At 40.3% G+C, this 18,872-nt stretch overlaps 2 protein-coding genes and 2 pseudogenes across 6 annotated transcripts in view; 2 read left to right on the forward strand and 2 right to left on the reverse strand.

Moving 5' to 3' along the window:
* The first annotated feature begins 248 nt into the window (after positions 1 to 248).
* Positions 249 to 1,116, forward strand: LOC113612729 (anaphase-promoting complex subunit 7 pseudogene; annotated as a pseudogene).
* Positions 1,117 to 3,468: 2,352 nt separating this feature from the next.
* LOC113612730 (uncharacterized) lies at positions 3,469 to 5,249 on the reverse strand (annotated as a pseudogene).
* PFN2 (profilin 2) lies at positions 5,116 to 11,908 on the forward strand. Of its 2 annotated transcripts, none has more exons than XM_027092843.1 (3): positions 5,116 to 5,505; positions 7,671 to 7,863; positions 10,224 to 11,908. In XM_027092843.1, the coding sequence occupies exons 1-3, from the start codon at positions 5,374 to 5,376 to the stop codon at positions 10,319 to 10,321; spliced, it is 423 nt and encodes a 140-aa protein (XP_026948644.1). In that variant the 5' UTR covers positions 5,116 to 5,373; the 3' UTR covers positions 10,322 to 11,908. The 2 variants fall into 2 exon arrangements, with proteins under 2 accessions (XP_026948644.1, XP_026948645.1); XM_027092844.1 differs by having other exon boundaries at positions 5,223 to 5,505; positions 10,546 to 11,908.
* Positions 11,909 to 14,739: 2,831 nt separating this feature from the next.
* Positions 14,740 to 18,872, reverse strand: part of RNF13 (ring finger protein 13) — a 137,961-nt gene continuing 133,828 nt past the window's right edge. For all 4 annotated transcript variants that reach the window (XM_027092842.1, XM_027092839.1, XM_027092841.1 and 1 more), the window contains 2 exons: positions 16,419 to 16,499; positions 14,740 to 16,145 (listed from right to left, as the gene is read on the reverse strand). In XM_027092842.1, coding sequence (XP_026948643.1) covers positions 15,781 to 16,145; positions 16,419 to 16,499 — 446 coding nt within the window. In that variant the 3' untranslated portion in view covers positions 14,740 to 15,780. The remainder of the gene's footprint in view (positions 16,146 to 16,418; positions 16,500 to 18,872) is intronic.

Here is an 18,872-nt window from a genome sequence, read left to right on the forward strand (position 1 = left end):
GTAATGGTCTGAGATATGAGAAGGAATGGTAAGTAAATAAAATAGGAAACATATAAATACATGTATATAAATACCTGTGTAAAAAGTCTGGAGAGGCGTGACCAGACTTAAAGTGTTCTAGGGTTCTTGGATTGTCTGGTTGCAGGGTTTAAGATATTATTTAATTTAAAGCTTTGTTCTATTAAATATGCATGGTAAAATTTCCAGGGTAACACTAAAACAATAGAAATTGAACATACAAGTTCCACATGAATAAAAAATTAAAGGATAAACGCTACTCCCAAGCTCTCTATTTAGGAGCCAAGGCCATTCAGCTGAACAGTAATAGTGTTCAAGCTTTGCTACTTAAGGGAGCAGCATTTAGAAACATGGGCAGAGTCCAAGAAGCAATAATCCACTTTCGGGAGGCTATACGTCTTGCACCTTGTCGCTTAGATTGTTATGAAGGTCTCATCGAATGTTACTTAGCCTCCAACAGTATTCATGAAGCAACGGTAATGGGTAACTATGTTTACAAAACTCTAGGAGCCAACGCACAGACCCTTACCCTTTCAGCCACCATTTGTCTTGAAGACCCAGTGACACAGGAGAAAGCAAAACTTTATTAGATAAAGCCCTGACCCAAAGGCTGAACTACATTAAGGCTGCGGAGAAAAAAGCAGAGCTACTTACCAGAGAACAGAAATACGAAGTTGGAATTGCTTTGCTGCGGAACATGCTAGCTAATCAGAGTGACTGTGTCCTGCCTCGGACCCTAGATTTCCTTGTAGCTGTCAGTGAGTATCAGGAAGCAATGGACCAGTACAGTGTAGCACTAAGTGGTGGACTCCCTCAATCCTGCCTATGGAACTGGAGTTGTTTGGAGAGGCCAGGCATTAGCAGTTTCTCTGTGACTGGGTGGTCATTTCACTGCTGTGCCAGGGAGATGACGCATTAGCCAGGAAGAAGCAAGGCAGAGATTCCGGCCTTTCCTTTGTTTGGTTGTCCCCTAGTTTGGACCCCAGTGACCAGAAGTCTCTAGAGGGGATGCAGAAGGTGGAGAAGGAGAAGAGTCCCGCGGATGCCACTCAGGAGGAAGACGTGGACGACAAGGAAGGGAGTGGGGAAGAAGGGGACCTGGGGGGCAGCGACAGTGAGGCGGCCCAGTGGGCTGGCCAGGAGCAGTGGCTCGGCATGCAGTGAGGCAGGCACAGCTCCGTGGCCACCCTGGCCCGCCCCGCTCTGAGCACTTCCATGGACTGAAGGAAACTGTAAGGAGCCTGCTCTCTGGGAAGTCAATGATTCAGCATGTGATTGCACCACGGGTCTCTGCCCCTTGCTCCATATTTCTAGTAGTGACTTCATTTTTAAAAACTGAGCCTGACCAACCTTCCATATATCTCCATCCTCCTCTGCTCCAGCCAGGGAGCACAAAGGGAGCGCTCTGAGAGGCCCGTAGACGTGTCGGGGCTTCTGGGACAGAGTGCTAACTTGCAAGCTCGAGGAATAGACAGTCGGACTGGCTCTTTCAGAGGGTTTCCTGTCCCAGAAATCATTATCCTGGGGTGTCCACACTTCCCTAGTAACCTTGCTTCCTTCGGCAATGTTAGTAATGTCTTAAGCTGACAGTTGCTGTTTTGCAGAACAGTTCTCCTATTTGCTAATCTGGTAACTTGCCTATGAGCCTGGGTTGAATCTGAGAAACAAGTGTGACCTAGAGCATGAACAGAGGTGCAGTTGGGGTAATTAATAAAACCGTTTTTTGTACAGTAAAGAAAAAAAAATTAGACTGCATATTAGACAGAAAGCCAAAATCCAGCTAAGTGAAGAGACATGTAAAATTTAAGGACAGGGAAAGTGAGAGAGAGAGAGAGAGAGATGGAAGAGAAGGGAGGAGGGGAGAAGGAGGAGGGGGAGAAAGGGAGGGGGAAGGGGAGGGAGACGGGAAAGATATATCAGATAAAATCCATAAAAAGAGAACTGGGATAATTACCTTAATATTTGACAAAATAGATTTTAAGACACACACAAAAACAACAACAACAAAAAAACAGTACTAGTGATAAAGAGGGCCTCTACTTAAAAGTTAAATTTATCAGAAAGAAAAATATAACAATTTTAACTTGTATTAAATAAACTTAAGCTATAAAAATCAAAAATTCATAGTTTCAGGGTAAATTTGACAAATCCAGAATTGTAGGTACTCCTTGTTTTTTTACTGTGAAAATCACAAAACAATGGGTAAATACATTTAAAAGATAACATGTTTATTGCTTGTGGCATTAAGGGTGATTTTGCTCCATTTTCTAAACTTTCTTGATTGTTGTGACAATTGCTTTTATAATTAAAACACCTTTTTTTTTTTTCAAAAAAATGAAGTATGGAAGTTAAAATTTTAGTTAATTGAGGACTTGAGGTGGGCTTAGTTAATTAGTGTTTTACTGTTTTGGGGCTAATTATATAGTTTTAGTTCTTACCCCAATGTTTATCAGGTTGAGTACATCTTAATTACAACTTGTTTCTTTGTATTTTGCTAGAATGTCAAATGATTTACACATGGACTTAAAATTGCTCAGGCAATCCTTGACTGATACATTAAAGAATCTAATTTACCACAGTTACTGTTTTCCTAAATAAGAATAAAAGATTTTGCAAAGAATGCATAATAATGCATTCCACATTTAAACATGCTACGACTGATTGTTGTTAGCTACATCTGGATATCTGTATCAACAACAGAGCTTTGATTTTTCTCTGCTTCTGCCCAGACATCATTATTATCACTGTAGGGGATCAGTTACTCTGAAAAAAAGGAAAGATACAAATTGGTACTTTTTCTCATATTGATACTCTCTTAGACTTAACTTTCCAATTCCTAAAACTCAGTGTTCTACTTCTACATATGCCTTTTGAAACACTTTGTGGTAAGCAATAGTTACAGGAAATAGGAACAGATCACTGTATACAAATAAAAAATAAGGCAGCATGCTCTGAGTCTGGTTCTAAAGAAAACAGGCACAGGATTTTTTTTTTTTTTATTACAGGACTGAAAAGAGACAGTAAATAGACTCTCTTTGAATGTATCATCTCAAAATCTAAACCTAGTTAGTCTATTATACAGATTTTTTTCATAGTTGATTAAATTTTACTGTGCAATTATGGGAAAGAAATAACACCATATTGGAAAAGTATAACAGTAATTTTAAAATACTGTTATATTTTGAAGGATATTTAAAAAATAGTGATAGGAATTCTAAATTCTTATGTTTTACCCAATCAATGTGATTTAGAATCTTTTGAGATTTGAATACCAGAATATTCAGTTAATGCAATTCTTTTGCTGTTTAGACAATAAAAGAATAAGAATGGAATGCATTATTTGCATCTCTTTGCTACTGAAGATAATAGTGGCAAAATTGAATCTTAAAAACTTCAGAGTAGATTAATAAATAAGTCAATTTCAAGCTATCATTATTTTTCTTTTTTACTGTTTATTGAATTATAACGTGTACAAACAGCACAAATCAAGAAGTGTACAGCTTGATGAATTCCTATAATGACACCTCGTGCTATCAGCACATTGTGATCATTAACTTTTAAGTTGATAAACTGGTAAGAATGAAGGATTAAAACCATCAACAACTACCACAAAAAAGCAGAGTACTAAACAAGAACCAGTAAGTGTGACTAAACCAGGTGGGAGGCACACCTGCAAAAATGAAACACGTTTTGTCACATTTTATACCACACAGGTTTTCTGTATCATCAGAACATGGGAGAATACATTGTCTCAACCTGATAGGAGCCGGACTTGGAGTTTCTCTTACTGTGCTTTTCTTCCCTTGCCTGCAGGAGTTGTACATTTCAAAGCAAACTGCAGAAAAAACAGAAAACTTCAGAACCAATTAGATTGCTTAGCAACGTTTCTGTCTTCTTTCCTGAGCTACTTCTGTGTAATTCTCCTGTCACAAATTGTGACCTTACACAGTAACTTTAAAGTTGAAAATCAACTTTTCAACGTTTTGAGACGCTCTCTTCCCTTGACTGACAGATCGTTTTGTTCACTTGAAAGTGTTGGACGTCTCCTAATTCCCGGTCTAGTCATAACGCCCAGAGGTTACTAAAGAACACTCAAGATTCACAGGGACTCCACCCATGGTTTAACTTGTAAATACAAGCCATTCTGAGATCTGGGTCCTGAAATTATTTCACCCTTCGAGAGCAGAAATATTACCATGTCATACAGTGAACTCTTAGATTTTAAAATTCTGTATATATTCAGCGACTTCTTCGACCCACCAGTAACTTTCCCAGTTACCAACCAATAATTTTACATAGGTTGCTATCTGTTTTGTTCGCAATTTACGAGCAATTTAGCCACACGCAAGCAACCTTAAGGGGAAGAGGGGTTCTTCCTGTCAAAGAATCCACACAATGAGAGACCCGTGGTACCCAAATGAAACAATAATGAAAGATCGGCAAAGCTCAGAAATGTTCCTTAAAGCCACGAACGCCAGCTCTGATTTCAGGTTGTCGGAGCGCGCCCGCTCGGTAGCCTTTGTGGCCAAGAGGCAGAGGGGTCCAGGGAAGAGGGTCCCACTGGGGACGCTTAAGATGAGAGTGGGCGACCCTACTACCAGCCCGGCCCCACCACAAAAAGGAGTAAACGCTCCGCATCCCCGTCACCAGGGCAACTCTGCAATCCGACACCTAGGCGCAAGATTCCGCATCCCCAGCCACCGGACGCAGAACAGAGGCGTTTCACAGCCCGGACGCAGGGACTCCGAGGCTTCCCACAAGCCGCCGTCCCTGAGGTGCGGAGTGCGACGAGGGAGACGGCCTCTCTGCAGGCCCGGGGTCCGAAACTCTGCCACCCACAGCGACGCCGCCGCTCCCGGGTCTAGCTGGCCGCACGTGGCGGCTGTGATTGCCCCGGACGGTATCCCTCCGCGCCCCTCCCGCTCAGTCTCCCTCTCCCTCGCCGGGACCCTCCGAGTCGGCGCGCCGCGGAAGGATCGCACGCACGCGCTCGCGCACGCCCCGCCGAAACGGCGGAGAGCTGCGGAAACCGCGGTAAAGAGCAGTCGTCGCTGTAGTCGGTGGCACAGCAGCTCCGCAGCCTCCCGCCGTTGGTTAGTCAGTCCCGCGGTTGCGGGCGGGAGGGCGGCCGGCCGGGCGCGCCCCGCAGCTTGTCCCTCACCACCGTCCCAGCGTCCTCCCGCCGCAGCTCCTCGGGGAGGGGGGCGGTCGGTGCCTGCGCAGAGCCGCCTCCTCCCCGCCCCCGCCCCGCCTCCACCCGCGCCGCCGCCGCCGCCGCCCGCGACCGCCGCCGCCGCCGCCGCCGCTGCGCCTGCTGCTCCTCGCCGTCCCCGCTGCAGTGCGAAGGGCTCGAAGATGGCCGGTTGGCAGAGCTACGTGGATAACCTGATGTGCGATGGCTGCTGCCAGGAGGCCGCCATTGTCGGCTACTGCGACGCCAAATACGTATGGGCAGCCACAGCCGGGGGCGTCTTCCAGAGCATTACGGTGAGAACCGGCGGTGGCCCGGGGACCCGAACCCGAGCGGGGCCGGCCGTGGGGGCGCCGCCGCGCGGAGCCGGGCCACCGGGAGGGCCGCGCCGGCAGGTGTGCGGGGCGGCCGGCGCCAAGGATGCGGCTGCCGGGCGGGCGGAGAGCCGGAGGCCCGGGGACGCCCCCTCTGCGGGGCTGCGCTGACTGGCGGGGGCGGCGGCCCGGCTCCCCGGCGTTCCCAGTGCCTGTCCGGGTGAGGCTGGGGGAGGGGGCACTCGCCGGCTCGGGGGTGGGGGCCCTTTTCCCCTTGTTCGGTCCTCCTGGGTCCCCTGGAAGCCCTGAGGCTCGCTTTGTACGTCCCGGGGTGGAAGCGGGGACCGGAGGGGCCGGGCCGGGGCGCGCTGGGCCCGGGCGGGGGTCCTCCGGCGGCCGGGCCGCCCCTCGCTCCGGGGACAGCGCGCCGCCCGCGCCGCGGGCTGTGAGAGGCGGCGGTTGCCCGGCCCCCGGGATCCTCGCGGCGACTTGGCGGAGGTTTGCCGGTGTCCAGGCCTCCGAGGCTTGCGAGAAATATACACCGACAACGTAGGTGGATTCGTGAATCTCGACTACAGCTCAGGCTCCATAGGATTTTTTTTTTTTAATTCTCCAAGATGGCGAACTGCCATTGATTTCTCTCCTCCTCCTATGGAGATTCATCGATACACCGTTATCCCCAGTTACGCAACATAGCTCCAAAAAAGGGGGTGCTTAAAGGGGCTTTTAGTAATCTGCGAAGACCAAGGGGACACTTAAGTTCTCCAAGTCCCTCCCTCTTTAGTAATGGTAGTAAAGGCACTAATGCAGATTTATGCTTCACGGTGCCTGATTTTTTTGTGACTTGGTGGTTTGACTCGGTTGCCACATGTCTGGGGGATAATTGTCACTAAGCGTCCAGTGCTGCTTTATTGTTTTGCCTCTTTCTAAACAAGGCTCTTTCTATAATTGTGACGATTATATCAAATACAGCACCATTCTCTTAATTTCTTAAGCTTCACGCCCCCTTCCTATCAAACGCCCAAATCCAGGCCCCCTATTATGGGTGCTACTAATTATTCTTGTACTGCTTAACATGGTTTAAGATCTAGCAGTGTAGAACTCAGTTCTTGATACAAGTACTTTCAGGTTTCCTATTACCGCAGTGGGCTACAATTCTTACAGAGAATTGGCATCTGGTGATCAACTTTTTTTCTGCGGTCCTCTTGCCTTTGTGTGTGAGTTCCCGCTGTCTGGCCGGGAAGATTGCAGGAGTGTGCTTGGAAATGGCTGGGGCCTGCTATGACTCTGCAGTTCTGATGGGGGCGACGCCTTCCTTCTTATTCATGGAATGTTAGAATGCACGTTTTCTCCTTTCCGGTTCTGGTCGCTACCTCAGTTTCTTTCCCAGTCTCCCTCCATTTTCTCTGTTCTTTTACCGTTGCCTACTGCAGTGCTGCGGACAGAATCCTCTTTGCGTTTGCCCAGAAAGAAAACTGATTACTGAGGTGGTAGGGTAAGGGAAGTTGCAGAGAAAAAGGAGTAAGCGGCTAGAATAATAGAGAGGAGGGAAATATGAATTTGGGGATGCGCTGAAGTCTAGGGCTTGAAGTTCATATTAATACTATGGGGGATATTACAAGCTGTTTGAAGCGAGTAGAAGTGAACAGGTCTGCCAAGCATGGGCGTTATTTTAGGAGACTTTCAAACAACTTTAAATTTGACGCTACATGACTGTAACGTGACTGATTATGATAGATAAGCTTCTGTTGAAAGTTTTTAGGTGGATCTTTACCATTACGTAAGTACTTCAGGTACCACCTGATTTGAAACAGTTTATAAATAACTCTTAAGTTTGCAGTTTATCTAGTGTCAACTAACAACTAGAGATTCTTTGCGTAGACTGGTTTTAGTTACCAGACTACACTCTTAACTGTGAAATCTAATTAACTGACATAAAACATGTCACCATGTAGGATTAAGTAATTTTTTAGAAAAGACTGAAACTTGATTTTACATTGTTGAAACGTGTATGTCTTGTAGTGGTAGTACAAACTTGGCAGTCTTTGCTGTCACACCAAGGCAAGGAATTAACTACAACTTTTTTCTTTTCTCTCTTTTTCTTTTCCTTTTTTTTTTTTTTTGGGTGGGGGGTGGTGGGGGGACAGCCAGTAGAAATAGATATGATTGTAGGAAAAGACCGGGAAGGTTTCTTTACCAGTGGTTTGACTCTTGGCGCAAAGAAGTGCTCAGTGATCAGAGATAGCCTATACGTGGATGGTGACTGCACAATGGACATCCGGACAAAGAGTCAAGGTGGGGAGCCAACATACAACGTTGCCGTCGGCAGAGCTGGTAGAGGTAAGCAAGGCACACTTTTGGTTGAAAGTTGCATGCCACGTTACAAGTGATTAAGCAGTTTCTTTAACATTTTGAATAAAGTGTTAAAAGAGTCCATAATGGCTCTTAAGGTGGTTTTTGTGAACTGCTCAGCACTGAAGGAGGCACTGCTGTAGATATACTTCCTCTACAGCAGCTGCATACACAACCTAACCTCTGAGATCCTGACTTTCTTCTCAAATAGAATGTTCATATCATCTTTTCAGTTTCAACTTTAGTAAACTGAACATCTAAATTTGCCTCTTCTATATGGATAACTGAATCACTTTGCTGTACACCTGAAACTAACACAACATTGTTAATCAACTATACTACTCCAATATAAAATAAAAAGTTAAAAAAAATCAATTTGTCTCTTCAACTGTTAGTTATTCAGATTGTTAAATCATTCAGATTGGTTACTTTAGTCCCTTTGGGTCTTTGACCTTTGGATCTCTTCCTTTCTTGCTCACATTTTAGTCATTCACTATTCAGCATAAAAAAGGAAGAGTTAATATTGGCTCATATTTCTATTAGAAACATTGCTGGGGAAGAGAGAAATAATTAGAATGAGGGTTTTGAAGTAAGTTTTCCACTTACTAAAATATTTTCAAAGACTAAGTGTGTCTGATTTATTCAAAAAGTAGGAAATTATATTTCATTTATATACTGGTCCAGAAATTCTGGTGTTTCCTGACAATTGTCAACATTGCAGAAATTCTTACTGTACTAAATAAATCTCACTACTTTTTTGAAAGCAACTTTTAAAACTGAGGTTTATTATGACATCTAGTTGATTTACAGATACATTTAAATGTGTTAACCTGTGTAAATGTTTTGTAAATAAAGAGGGCTTATGTAGCCTCATATAGCAGACTTGGCACATCTAATTTTAAGACCACATCTACCATGGGAAGAAACTTGAAGCTACTCTGAGCCATAATTTACTGCAGTGGTCCTACCAACTCCCTGTGACTGTCCTAAAGGTTACTTTTGTTCTGATGTGAGTTGATGCTTATGAGTATTTCTCTATAGGAAAATTAGATGACTGTGAAATAGTAGACAAATCTCTAAAACATTACCGGAGCTCAGATAAATATATTAAAAAGAAGCATCAACCATGTGACGTAAAAACGAGAGTTTTCATACCATACAGCACTACTGACATCTAGTGGCAGTGAATATAACATCTGACATATGTACATATGTTAATATTTTCACGATAGACCTTTGAACTACATCATAGAAGAACCTGTTTTTGGAAATACTAAATCTATTTTAGGATTTTAGACTCAATTAAAAACAAAGCTAACACAGAGAGGATATAGTAAGCACAGGCCTTTGGTACTTTTAATTTGTCCTTTCATGAATGGCACTGAAAATGCTATTTAAAATTTGGTCTTGGTTTTCCTCTGGAAATAATAGATACATTTAGCCCCACTAGTAAGACTTAATAGTTGGTACTTAATCAAGCAGTTAAATTTGGGGAGAATTTTATAAGTAAATAATTACCTAATTTTTTTTTTAAGTTTATTTTTTGGGGGCCAGTTTAATATGTATTTGTCAGACTAATCAGAAGTTTTTTGCCGTATATAAAAGATAAATGTCCATTAAAAGGAATGAAATAATGCCATTTGCAGCAACATGGATGGACCTAAAGATTATCATACTAAGTGGAGTAAGAGAAAGAAAAATATCATATGATATCACTTATATGTGGAATCTAAAAAATATGATATAAAGGACTTATTTACAAAACAAGCAGACTCACAGACTTAGAAAACAAACTTATGGTCACCAAAGGGGAAAGGTGGTGGGGGAGGGATAAATTAAGAGTTTGGGATTGAGAGATACACACTACTATATAGAAAATAAATAATCAACAAGGACCTACTGTATAGCACAGGGAACTCTACTCAGTATAATAACCTAAAAGGAAAAAGAATCTGCAAAAGAATAGGTGTATCTATATGTATAACTGAATCATTTGCTGTACGCCTGAAACTAAAACAACACTGTAAGTCAGCTATACTCCAATATAAAATAAAAATTAAAAAAGATAAATGATCACACTTCTTTTTCCCTAGCTAGTGTAAAGATATCTTTATAGAGCATTGCAGCTGCACTGATTGGACTTCCAAGATACAGTTAATAGTCAAAATGTTTTCAGCACATTACTAGTTTGAAAGTTCTCCTTTTTGGAGACCTGGCTGACTTCAGTGCTTCGTTGTTCATGGAAAACTAACTTAATGTAACTTACTAACGGGGTTCTGTCTGCTAAAACTTATGGGACTCTCTTGATTAACACTTCTTTTGAAACACTTTTCTTCTTTCTCTTTCAGTCTTGGTCTTTGTAATGGGAAAAGAAGGGGTCCATGGAGGCGGATTGAATAAGAAGGCATACTCAATGGCAAAATACTTGAGAGACTCTGGGTTCTAGCTGCTAGGCAGACTGTTAAGTATTAGGGAAAAATTGCTCTTAAACTTTCCTAGCTGTAAGCTTGAGTCTTAATTCTGGAAATTTTATTAGCAATGCAGGGTGATGGGGTATGAACCTGTGTCTCCTTTGTATCCCTCTGTTGGTGGGGAAAGGTGTCTTTCTTTCTGCCCTCCCCCCCTTAAATAATTCTGTTCACTTTTGTTTTGTTTCCTTGTGTACTCCAGCATTGGTTATAGTCATGGGAAAGGAAGGTGTCCACGGAGGCACACTTAACAAGAAAGCATATGAACTCGCTTTATACCTGAGGAGGTCTGATGTGTAAGCAGCCTCTCCCCATCTACCTAGCAACTGTCTTCATCACCACCCCAATTATGGTCACAGTGCTACCAGACTATAGATGGTAGCTAATTTTTCTTTACCTATTTTCTAATGTCACGATTCCTTTTTGCCCAATGGATCATTTGTATGTTAACCACTGTATGTAACCAACCTTATCTGGCAACATAATTGCAGCACAGTAATGATTTGCATGATACCTTGAAATTTGGGGGGAGGGGGCATTGCAAGTTGGGCATCACTTTGTCTTAGCAATTAATGGGATATTGATTACTAAAATAAGTTAATATTAAGCAAGGTGCCGGTTGTACAATCTCTAATTTGATCAGTGTCTTTCAGCACTTTGAGCATTTACTTAGCTCATTTAGTCTTCCTTTTGTAGCGCATGGTTGGGAGGAAAAAGTGCATGCATCTTTCCTTCACTCCTCTTTTCCCACCCCCTCCCTTCGCACATAGGTATTTGGTTTGCTTCCACCTTCTTTTATGCAGTGCCTGGTTTATTTAACCAATTAATATTCCTTTTGTTGATGAGCTATTGAGAGCTGCAGTAGTTTGCTTTTAGTATTGCTGTTGCACTTGAGTAAAGACAAATCTTTTTTCATAGTGTCTACAGGACATAATGACAAGTGCAACTGCAAAACAAGAGCAAAGGCACTTCCTCCCATGACCTTACAGTAACCATACTGATTGAATCCCCAGGGACATTCCATCATTGCAATAGCTCACATTTTTGTTCCTGTCTTTTTCTTTGCACACCAGCTCTACTCTTTAGTAAAATTGTAAAAGGCTGCCATTATGGACATCTGGTATCCCAACATAACCATCTGGAGTGTGTCCAGTTTGTTCTTCATAGGACCAATTTTTATTTGCAGCTTGAGTTTTTATATGAAGTTGCATTATTGTGGACTTGGCTGTCTTGTGATGAATTTTTTTTCATATGTATTCTGTGCCATACTATTGTTAAAATGAACTGTTGCTATTGTGAGATGGATTTTAAATGACCTCTTAAAGGTTTCTTTCGAATGGCACTACTTTAGGGACATTCTAGTATTTGCTTCTATTGTTTGGGCCTTGTGGATAATGTACAGATTTAAAAACAAATCTTGTTGCTGATTTGTCCATTTCTTTCCCTGCACTTTGTTACATCTGGGATACAGTCTAACTCATCTGATTTAATATGCATTTAAAAAAATGCCATAACTATTAAACACCTTGTTTACAGACAGATGAAATAAATTTATTCCAACCAAATATTCTGGACTCCTGTTCTTTATATAAATTGTTAGCTTACTGCTACAGTTGATTTTTGATACAATGGGAATATACTCTGCTACAAGCATAAAATTTAAAAAAAAATTCAGCTAATGGCCTACTCCATTTCCTTTAGTATTTATCATAAAATGAGTACCTGGGAATTTATTTTCAGTAGGCTTTGCTTTATTAAAAATGGCTTGTAGTTATTTCAGGCTCATTTTCAGGCTTATGAGGCAAAAATTGACTTAACCACTAGAAATTAAATATTTTTGTCTTGTTGCTGGTCTCTTGATGTGAAATCTAATGGAGCAGTAAGGGGCCCAATTCCAAGAAGGGTTTCTGCATTGTGGATTCTTCTGTGTTGAACTGTCACATGACTTCTTTCAATTTGGAGGCTATGTTGGCAGGCCGAAGTCAGCCAGCTGGGACTCTCACATAAGGGAAGACATTCCTTAAAAAGCATAAAAGATAATTGGGATGTCTTGCCGTTTCTGTCTGTGGAGTGACATGTTAACTATGACTAGGTAATAGTTTAATCCCAGATGTTGTAAGGTCCCTGAGATGTACTGAAATTTAGTAAATATGTTTAATACTATTCAGATAAATGATTATCACGAACTGTCAAGCAGAAGCTCCAAGTTCAAAAGCTGGTGGGTCTAAGCAAAACTGGGGGAGCTGGTTATCATGCAGATTCTGGGCTCTGGATTTCTACCCTGGAGATGAAGATTCCAGAAGTCCCTTTAGAAACAGTAGGTCGGCCTTGATCCATTTTAAGTGAACTGTATGCTACCCCTTTGGGAAAGGGTGGGTTAGGGAATGGGAGTTAATCTCTTTGCCTTACTTAAAATATACTGTGCGTAATTAAATTTTTTTTCTTTGACAGTGTTGTCAATTCTGAATTTGATTGTCCATACAGGGATGTAAAGATATGGAAGATATGGATTTGGGGCTACTTTGACAGCTGGGCATACCTTAGAATTGTAAAACAACAATAAAACTTCTTGACCTGTTACAAGATCCTTGTTAGGAACAGGAGGTGGGTCAAATGAAAATCTGGTGGTTGGGTTGTGATGATTTATGATTTTATGGTAATATATACATTTATACTTTAGTTGTAAAGAACTGTTAGGGTAACTAATTAGAAAGCAGTGACCACACTTGTGAAACCCTTACTGAATGAACCTGTAGTAAGTAGGTGAGGGGACTGTGTATGATGCTGGAGGTGTGGGTAGGGGAGTAGAAGATGGTAGAGGGCAACTGTATCATTAAAATAATGAATGAAACTAGTCATTGGCCCCCTTCCCACAATTTCACTTGAAGGACACTTATGAAAATATATACATGTGTCTTTGCTTTGTGTATTTAGTTCTAGTAATTTAACCTAAGGAAGTGGAGCTATATAAATTCGTATAGCAGAATGTTGCTACCACAGCATTACTTAGAATAACTTGGAAAACTACAAGATTTAACTTGCAGGGTTATGGGTCGAATAAATGACTGTATGTCCAAAAGATAAAATAGTCATTAAAGAATTACATAAGAAAATGCTCACCAATGAATTTTATATAATAGGATAAATGTATGCAGTATATAATATATTTTACATATGCATTTCTGAAAGCAAAATATAAACTTTTCTCTCAGGTAAGTTTCCAGGTGACTATACTTCTAAAATCGGAAAAATTTTAAATTAAGAATATATTTTTTAATAGAAGTGGGATTTTAATTTTATTCAACATCTTATTTAAAAAGCTGTATAGTTATACCAGAGAAATTATAAGAGATTTCAAATGACTATTAAGAGAACTAGTAACAGTCCTAGACAGTGCTGTTAAGTATATATATTTTTAACAATTGGAGTTTCAAAACAATTGGAGTTTGGAGTTTCAAAAAAAAAAATTATTTTTGCCTCAGAAAAACTCGTAACTTAAATTTGAAGGAACCAAGTCCTTGATTTGAACTGTGGATTAAAGAGTGAGGGAATAGAACATCTGATACACGTTACACTGACTTTTAACTTTTTCCCTCTTAAAAAAAAATAGTATGATGTTTTTATTATTTACTTTAATAATTATAAAAACTATTACTTATATTTATGTGCCAGGCACTGAGCTCAGTGTTTTGTCCTGACACCCTACTTCAGGATAAATGAAATTAACACAAATGACCAAACAGGTTTAGAAAAGTTAGGATCATACAAGTGTGTCAAATTCCATAGCTTTGGCTTAACTACCATAGTAAACTAAAACTCTGTTTCTCAGGCGTGTTTTTATTTCTGTGGAGCAGGGTGGGCGTGGGAGTATGATGAAGAATTCAACTTTTGATTTTCCTAAGTGGAAATAACTCATTTTTTGTTGTTGCTTATAAGAATTTTTTTAAAAAAGTTCAAAAAGTGAAATTGCCCCAAATAGTGTTACACTTTTTAAAAATTTATTAAAATTTTTCTTTTTACAACAAAAGGCTAATATAACTAGTATACTTAACTATTCTCGAATATGCTTTTGTTCACTATCAATCAGTCAGTTTCCCATGTCAATACAAATACATCTAGATGTTTACCTTTTCGAGGCGGTACAGCAGTCTACTGTAAGGGATGTATCATTGCAAGAAGGTACCGTAATACACGCTATTGTTGGAATGATTTTGGCTGCAGTTTTAACTTTTGGGGGGATTACCTAATTGCTTGTGAGCAGTTCCTTTGTAGAAAATTCTAAGGTGATGTGCATTTATCTAACCTAAATTACCTTAATCATTATACCGTTCAAAAGTGCTGTGCATATAAATACGGTTAATTTTGGTAATACTATAGCAGAACAAATATTTGCCAGTTCTTAAAGTGGAAAACGTGTTTATTAACATTCAAACTCCCTTCATACAAGGCCATATAAAAATTCTTAACATTTTGATTATACATAAGTCTATATTTTCTACATAGTTACAATAATGTATAATTTAGCTTTTCATAATACATTGTTTAAATACATCATTAGTTCTGTTAAAATTAAGCAATATTTGCAAATCCAATACTTGAACAATTTCCTCTGTACATAGTTTAGCAGGGCTAATTAGCATAAGATGCTCTTTATTAAGAGGTATATGATCTGAGTATTAACAGTTACTGAAGTCTGGTATTTTTATACAGCATTTTCTTTTTCCTTTGATCACAACAACACAAAATCTCTAAGGATACTGAAATTCAGTAAGTAAAGTCCAGAGGCATTAGCCAATAAGTCAAGTTCATACATAACACTATAGTATTAAAAACCTTAAAAAAAAAAAAACCTTTTGCAATCTGCCCTAGTACAGACTGTTCCTATCAGGATAAGACTACTTGGCAATAGAAAGGAAAAAGACAGCTTTGCGTCTCCGTGGTGCTGATTGATTGATAGGAAGAAAAATGCTAACTTACCTTGTCGCCTCTCACTTAATGACGGCAGAAACGCCAGAACAAGCATATTCCAGCTCAACAGCTTTAGGTAACTCTATGGAGATGGGGGTTGGCTTAGCTCATGCTAGGTGGCCACAGCACTGACCTTGTGTGTAAAAACATGAAACAGTTGCATACTGTGATCTAGGTTTTAATTGTAAGCTATAGTGAGGAATTCTTTTTTAATGTTTTGGCTATATTTCATTCCAAAAGAAGAGTTGATTTGATGCTTGACTTACAGCACCAGTCTATATTAGTTATTAGTGAAACGAAGTACACTCCTGCAGATAAATACCAGATCAAAAAAACCTGTTTCAGTAATTTGATTAACCTGTAGAATACTAAAAAATAAGTTATTTCTACAGAAATCTCTGAAGGGAGCAAAAACACTATATGCCTAAATAAACATTTTAAAGGGAAATAACGCAATATCCTCTGAAGGTCAAACAGTGTTTGCCATGTTGTAATCCTGTTCACCATCAGGCTGCAGTTGGACCACAACACTCTGTTCATTGATTTCATTTTCTGCATCACTACTGTCGGTATCTTCATTGTCCTCTTCCTCATAGTCTGAAGATTCTGTCATGTTCTGATGTGAGCGGGATTCCGACAAAGCCCCAAATGACTGGGTGCTGACAGAAGCCAAAGGTCTGAGTAAAGGGGTATGTTCTGACACTTCATTTTCTTCTTGACTACTGTCTGTGTCAGAGTCTGAATCGCCTTGAGAAGGAACAACTTTTTGCTTGCAGACTGGACAGGTTTTTTTGGTTTTAGTTAGCCAAGGATCTACACACTTGCAATGATAAGCTGTTGAAGCAAAATATACATCTTTTAGGTAGTATACTGTAGTTGAGAACATTATTTTTAATGTTTATTCATGTTCTGATCTATATGTATCATAGGAACAAGAGAAGAAAAGCTTGTAAATTTTTATAAACTGCTCCATCCCTTAATGAGATCACTGATTAGTACAGGGCCTGGCTTATGGTGTGCTAATAACTATCTCCTGTTTCTCTAATACTGAACCGAAGTATAAATTACTCTATACAGAAATTCAAAGCAGTATGTAATTATTCATACCATGGGAACACGGAAGGATTCTGAGCTTGTCTCCATCTTCATAGTCATCCAAACAAATGGCACATACATCATACTCATCTCCTATGACAGAAAATAGTAAAACTAATTAAAACATGTAGAGAAGTATTCTTAACTTTTCAAGTTCTTCCTCAGTCACTTATATTAAATGCCTTCTGATTTATCTTTTAAATGATACCTCTTTGTTTTCTCTCAGATCAGGGAGCTGCTTCAAGTTCAGGAACCTGAAGTTTTAAATTAAATAATTAACCTTTTACCTACAATAAGAAATTAAAAATGGATGTCAAATTTGTTTACCTTGATTACCTCTGCAAAAGATTTTAATAATTCATTAGTTTTACATAACTATTAAGATGCTAGTGTGGAAATACTTTATGCCAAAGATGACAAAATTTCACTATTTAGATATCTTAAGGTCTCTGAGTCGTTTAAGTAAAAATGGAAGCATATTAGAACATACTCAAATTAAAAAATACATATTAGTGAATAAAAACGTTTAGAATGAGATATACTGAGCTTCAAATCTCTTCCAACATTTATGAGTTTTGTGGTGCTTGGCAAGTTACTTAGCCTGTAACATACAATTGTTTTATCGGTAGACAGTTTCCATCTACCTTGCAGAATTGTGAGGATAAAATGAGATAAAGGGCCAAGCACAGAGGTATTCACTAAATGGTGTTGTTTTGTTTTGTTTTTCGGTACGCGGACCTCTCACTGTTGTGGCCTCTCCCGTTGCGGAGCACAGGCTCCGGACGCGCAGGCTCAGCGGCCATGGCTCACGGGCCCAGCCGCTCTGCGGCATGTGGGATCTTCCCTGACCGGGGCACGAACCGGTGTCCCCTGCATTGGCAGGCGGACTCTCAACCACTGCACCACCAGGGAAGCCCTGGTGTTTGTTATTAATATCACTGCCTTTTTAATTCCTTATTGTTGAGCTGATCACCTTTATAAACAAAAGACAGTTAAAGTCATTGCCTATCCCACACTCAGGGCAACCACACTGGAGGCTTGTCAGAAATAAAGCACTGTCTGGATACATAGGCTGGATGAACATAACGCATTCCCTGGTGGTGCAGTGGTAAAGAAAATGTGCCTGCCAGACAAAGACTTAGCTAATTCACTAGTGGACAGATGTTCAGAAGCTGCAGGAAGGGTGAGATTCATGTCTGTTATGTGCAACAATATGGAAATGCTTCTATCTGGAACGTTATTCATATTATTGTTATTTGAATACTGTTTCAGAAAATTTTCATCAAGACACTTAAGTCTCATCAATCTAGGAATGTTATAATATGTAAGTGGACAGAACTTTGATATTCCCCTGTAAACCTGCTCCTCCCTCGTTTTTCCCCAAAACCTTGGGTCGTCAGATACAGCAAAGGCACCAACCCATCAGAATAGGAAGCACTCAAGACTTAAGGCAGCCACTGCAGTAGCATGAACTATCAGGCCTGGGCATGTCCTTGATGCTTCTTTCCCTTAGAGTTTACATTCAGCATCACCAAGTCCTGTAAACTTTTATCTGTAAAACATCCTCAATCTGTCCCCTTTTCTCTTGTTTCCTCAATTATGCTGGTCCAGTAGCCTGGATTACTGTTAAGAGCCTCCTCTGTTCCTACCCTTCTATTCCTGCCCCATATGGTTTTTCTCCATAGCAGCCAGGGTGATATTTTTAAAACTTCAGTCACATCACATCAGTCCTACTTAAATGGTCCCCCATCTCACTTAGAATAAAATCTGAGCTCCTTGTCGCGGCCTTCATATAGCTGAATATGATCTGATATACAGATCACCCATCTCATCGCACACCACTCTTACCCCCCCTTCACTCATGCTTCAGCCACACTGGCTTTCTTTCAGTCTTGAACAAACTAATATGAAAGTCAGGTGCACCTGCATTTAGCCATGTTATGACAAAAAATTGCACATAAAAATAGGTATAGAAAGAGAAATCACTATTTCCAAAGATGACTTAAGAAAGGAACTAGACTTCAAAAATGAACAAAACGAAAAGACAACTACTGAATGGGAGAAAATACGGGCAAGTGTTATGAGTGATAAGGGGTTGATATCCAAAATACATAAACAACTCATATAACTCAGCATCAAAAAAAACCACGATTTTAAAAAATGGGCAGAAGACCTGAATAGACATTTTTCCAAAGAAGACATACAGATGACCAACAGGCACATGAAAAGATGCTCACCATTGCTAATCATCAGAGAAATGCAAATGAAAACCACAGTTAGCTATCACTTCACACCTGTCAGAATGGCCATCATCAAAAAGAACACAAATAACAAATGTTGGCAAAGATGTGGAGGAAAAAACCCTCCTACACTGTTGGTGGGAATGTAAGTTGGTGCAGCCACTGTGAAAAACAGTACGGAGGTTTCTCAAAAAACTAAAAATAGAACTACCAAATGATCTAGCAG

Source organism: Aethalodelphis obliquidens, unplaced genomic scaffold, assembly GCF_003676395.1.
Source record: "Aethalodelphis obliquidens isolate GAN/ISIS:26980383/991018 unplaced genomic scaffold, ASM367639v1 scaffold81, whole genome shotgun sequence".
Lineage (NCBI taxonomy): Eukaryota > Metazoa > Chordata > Mammalia > Artiodactyla > Delphinidae > Aethalodelphis > Aethalodelphis obliquidens.

Excerpts from the sequence above, each read along its gene's own strand:
- PFN2 (XM_027092843.1), top strand. The coding sequence starts at position 5,374 with ATGGCCGGTTGGCAGAGCTACGTGGATAACCTGATGTGCGATGGCTGC. Across the intron at positions 5,506-7,670 it reads GCGTCTTCCAGAGCATTACG|CCAGTAGAAATAGATATGAT; the intron begins GTGAGAACCGGC and ends GTGGGGGGACAG. Across the intron at positions 7,864-10,223 it reads CGTCGGCAGAGCTGGTAGAG|TCTTGGTCTTTGTAATGGGA; the intron begins GTAAGCAAGGCA and ends TTTCTCTTTCAG.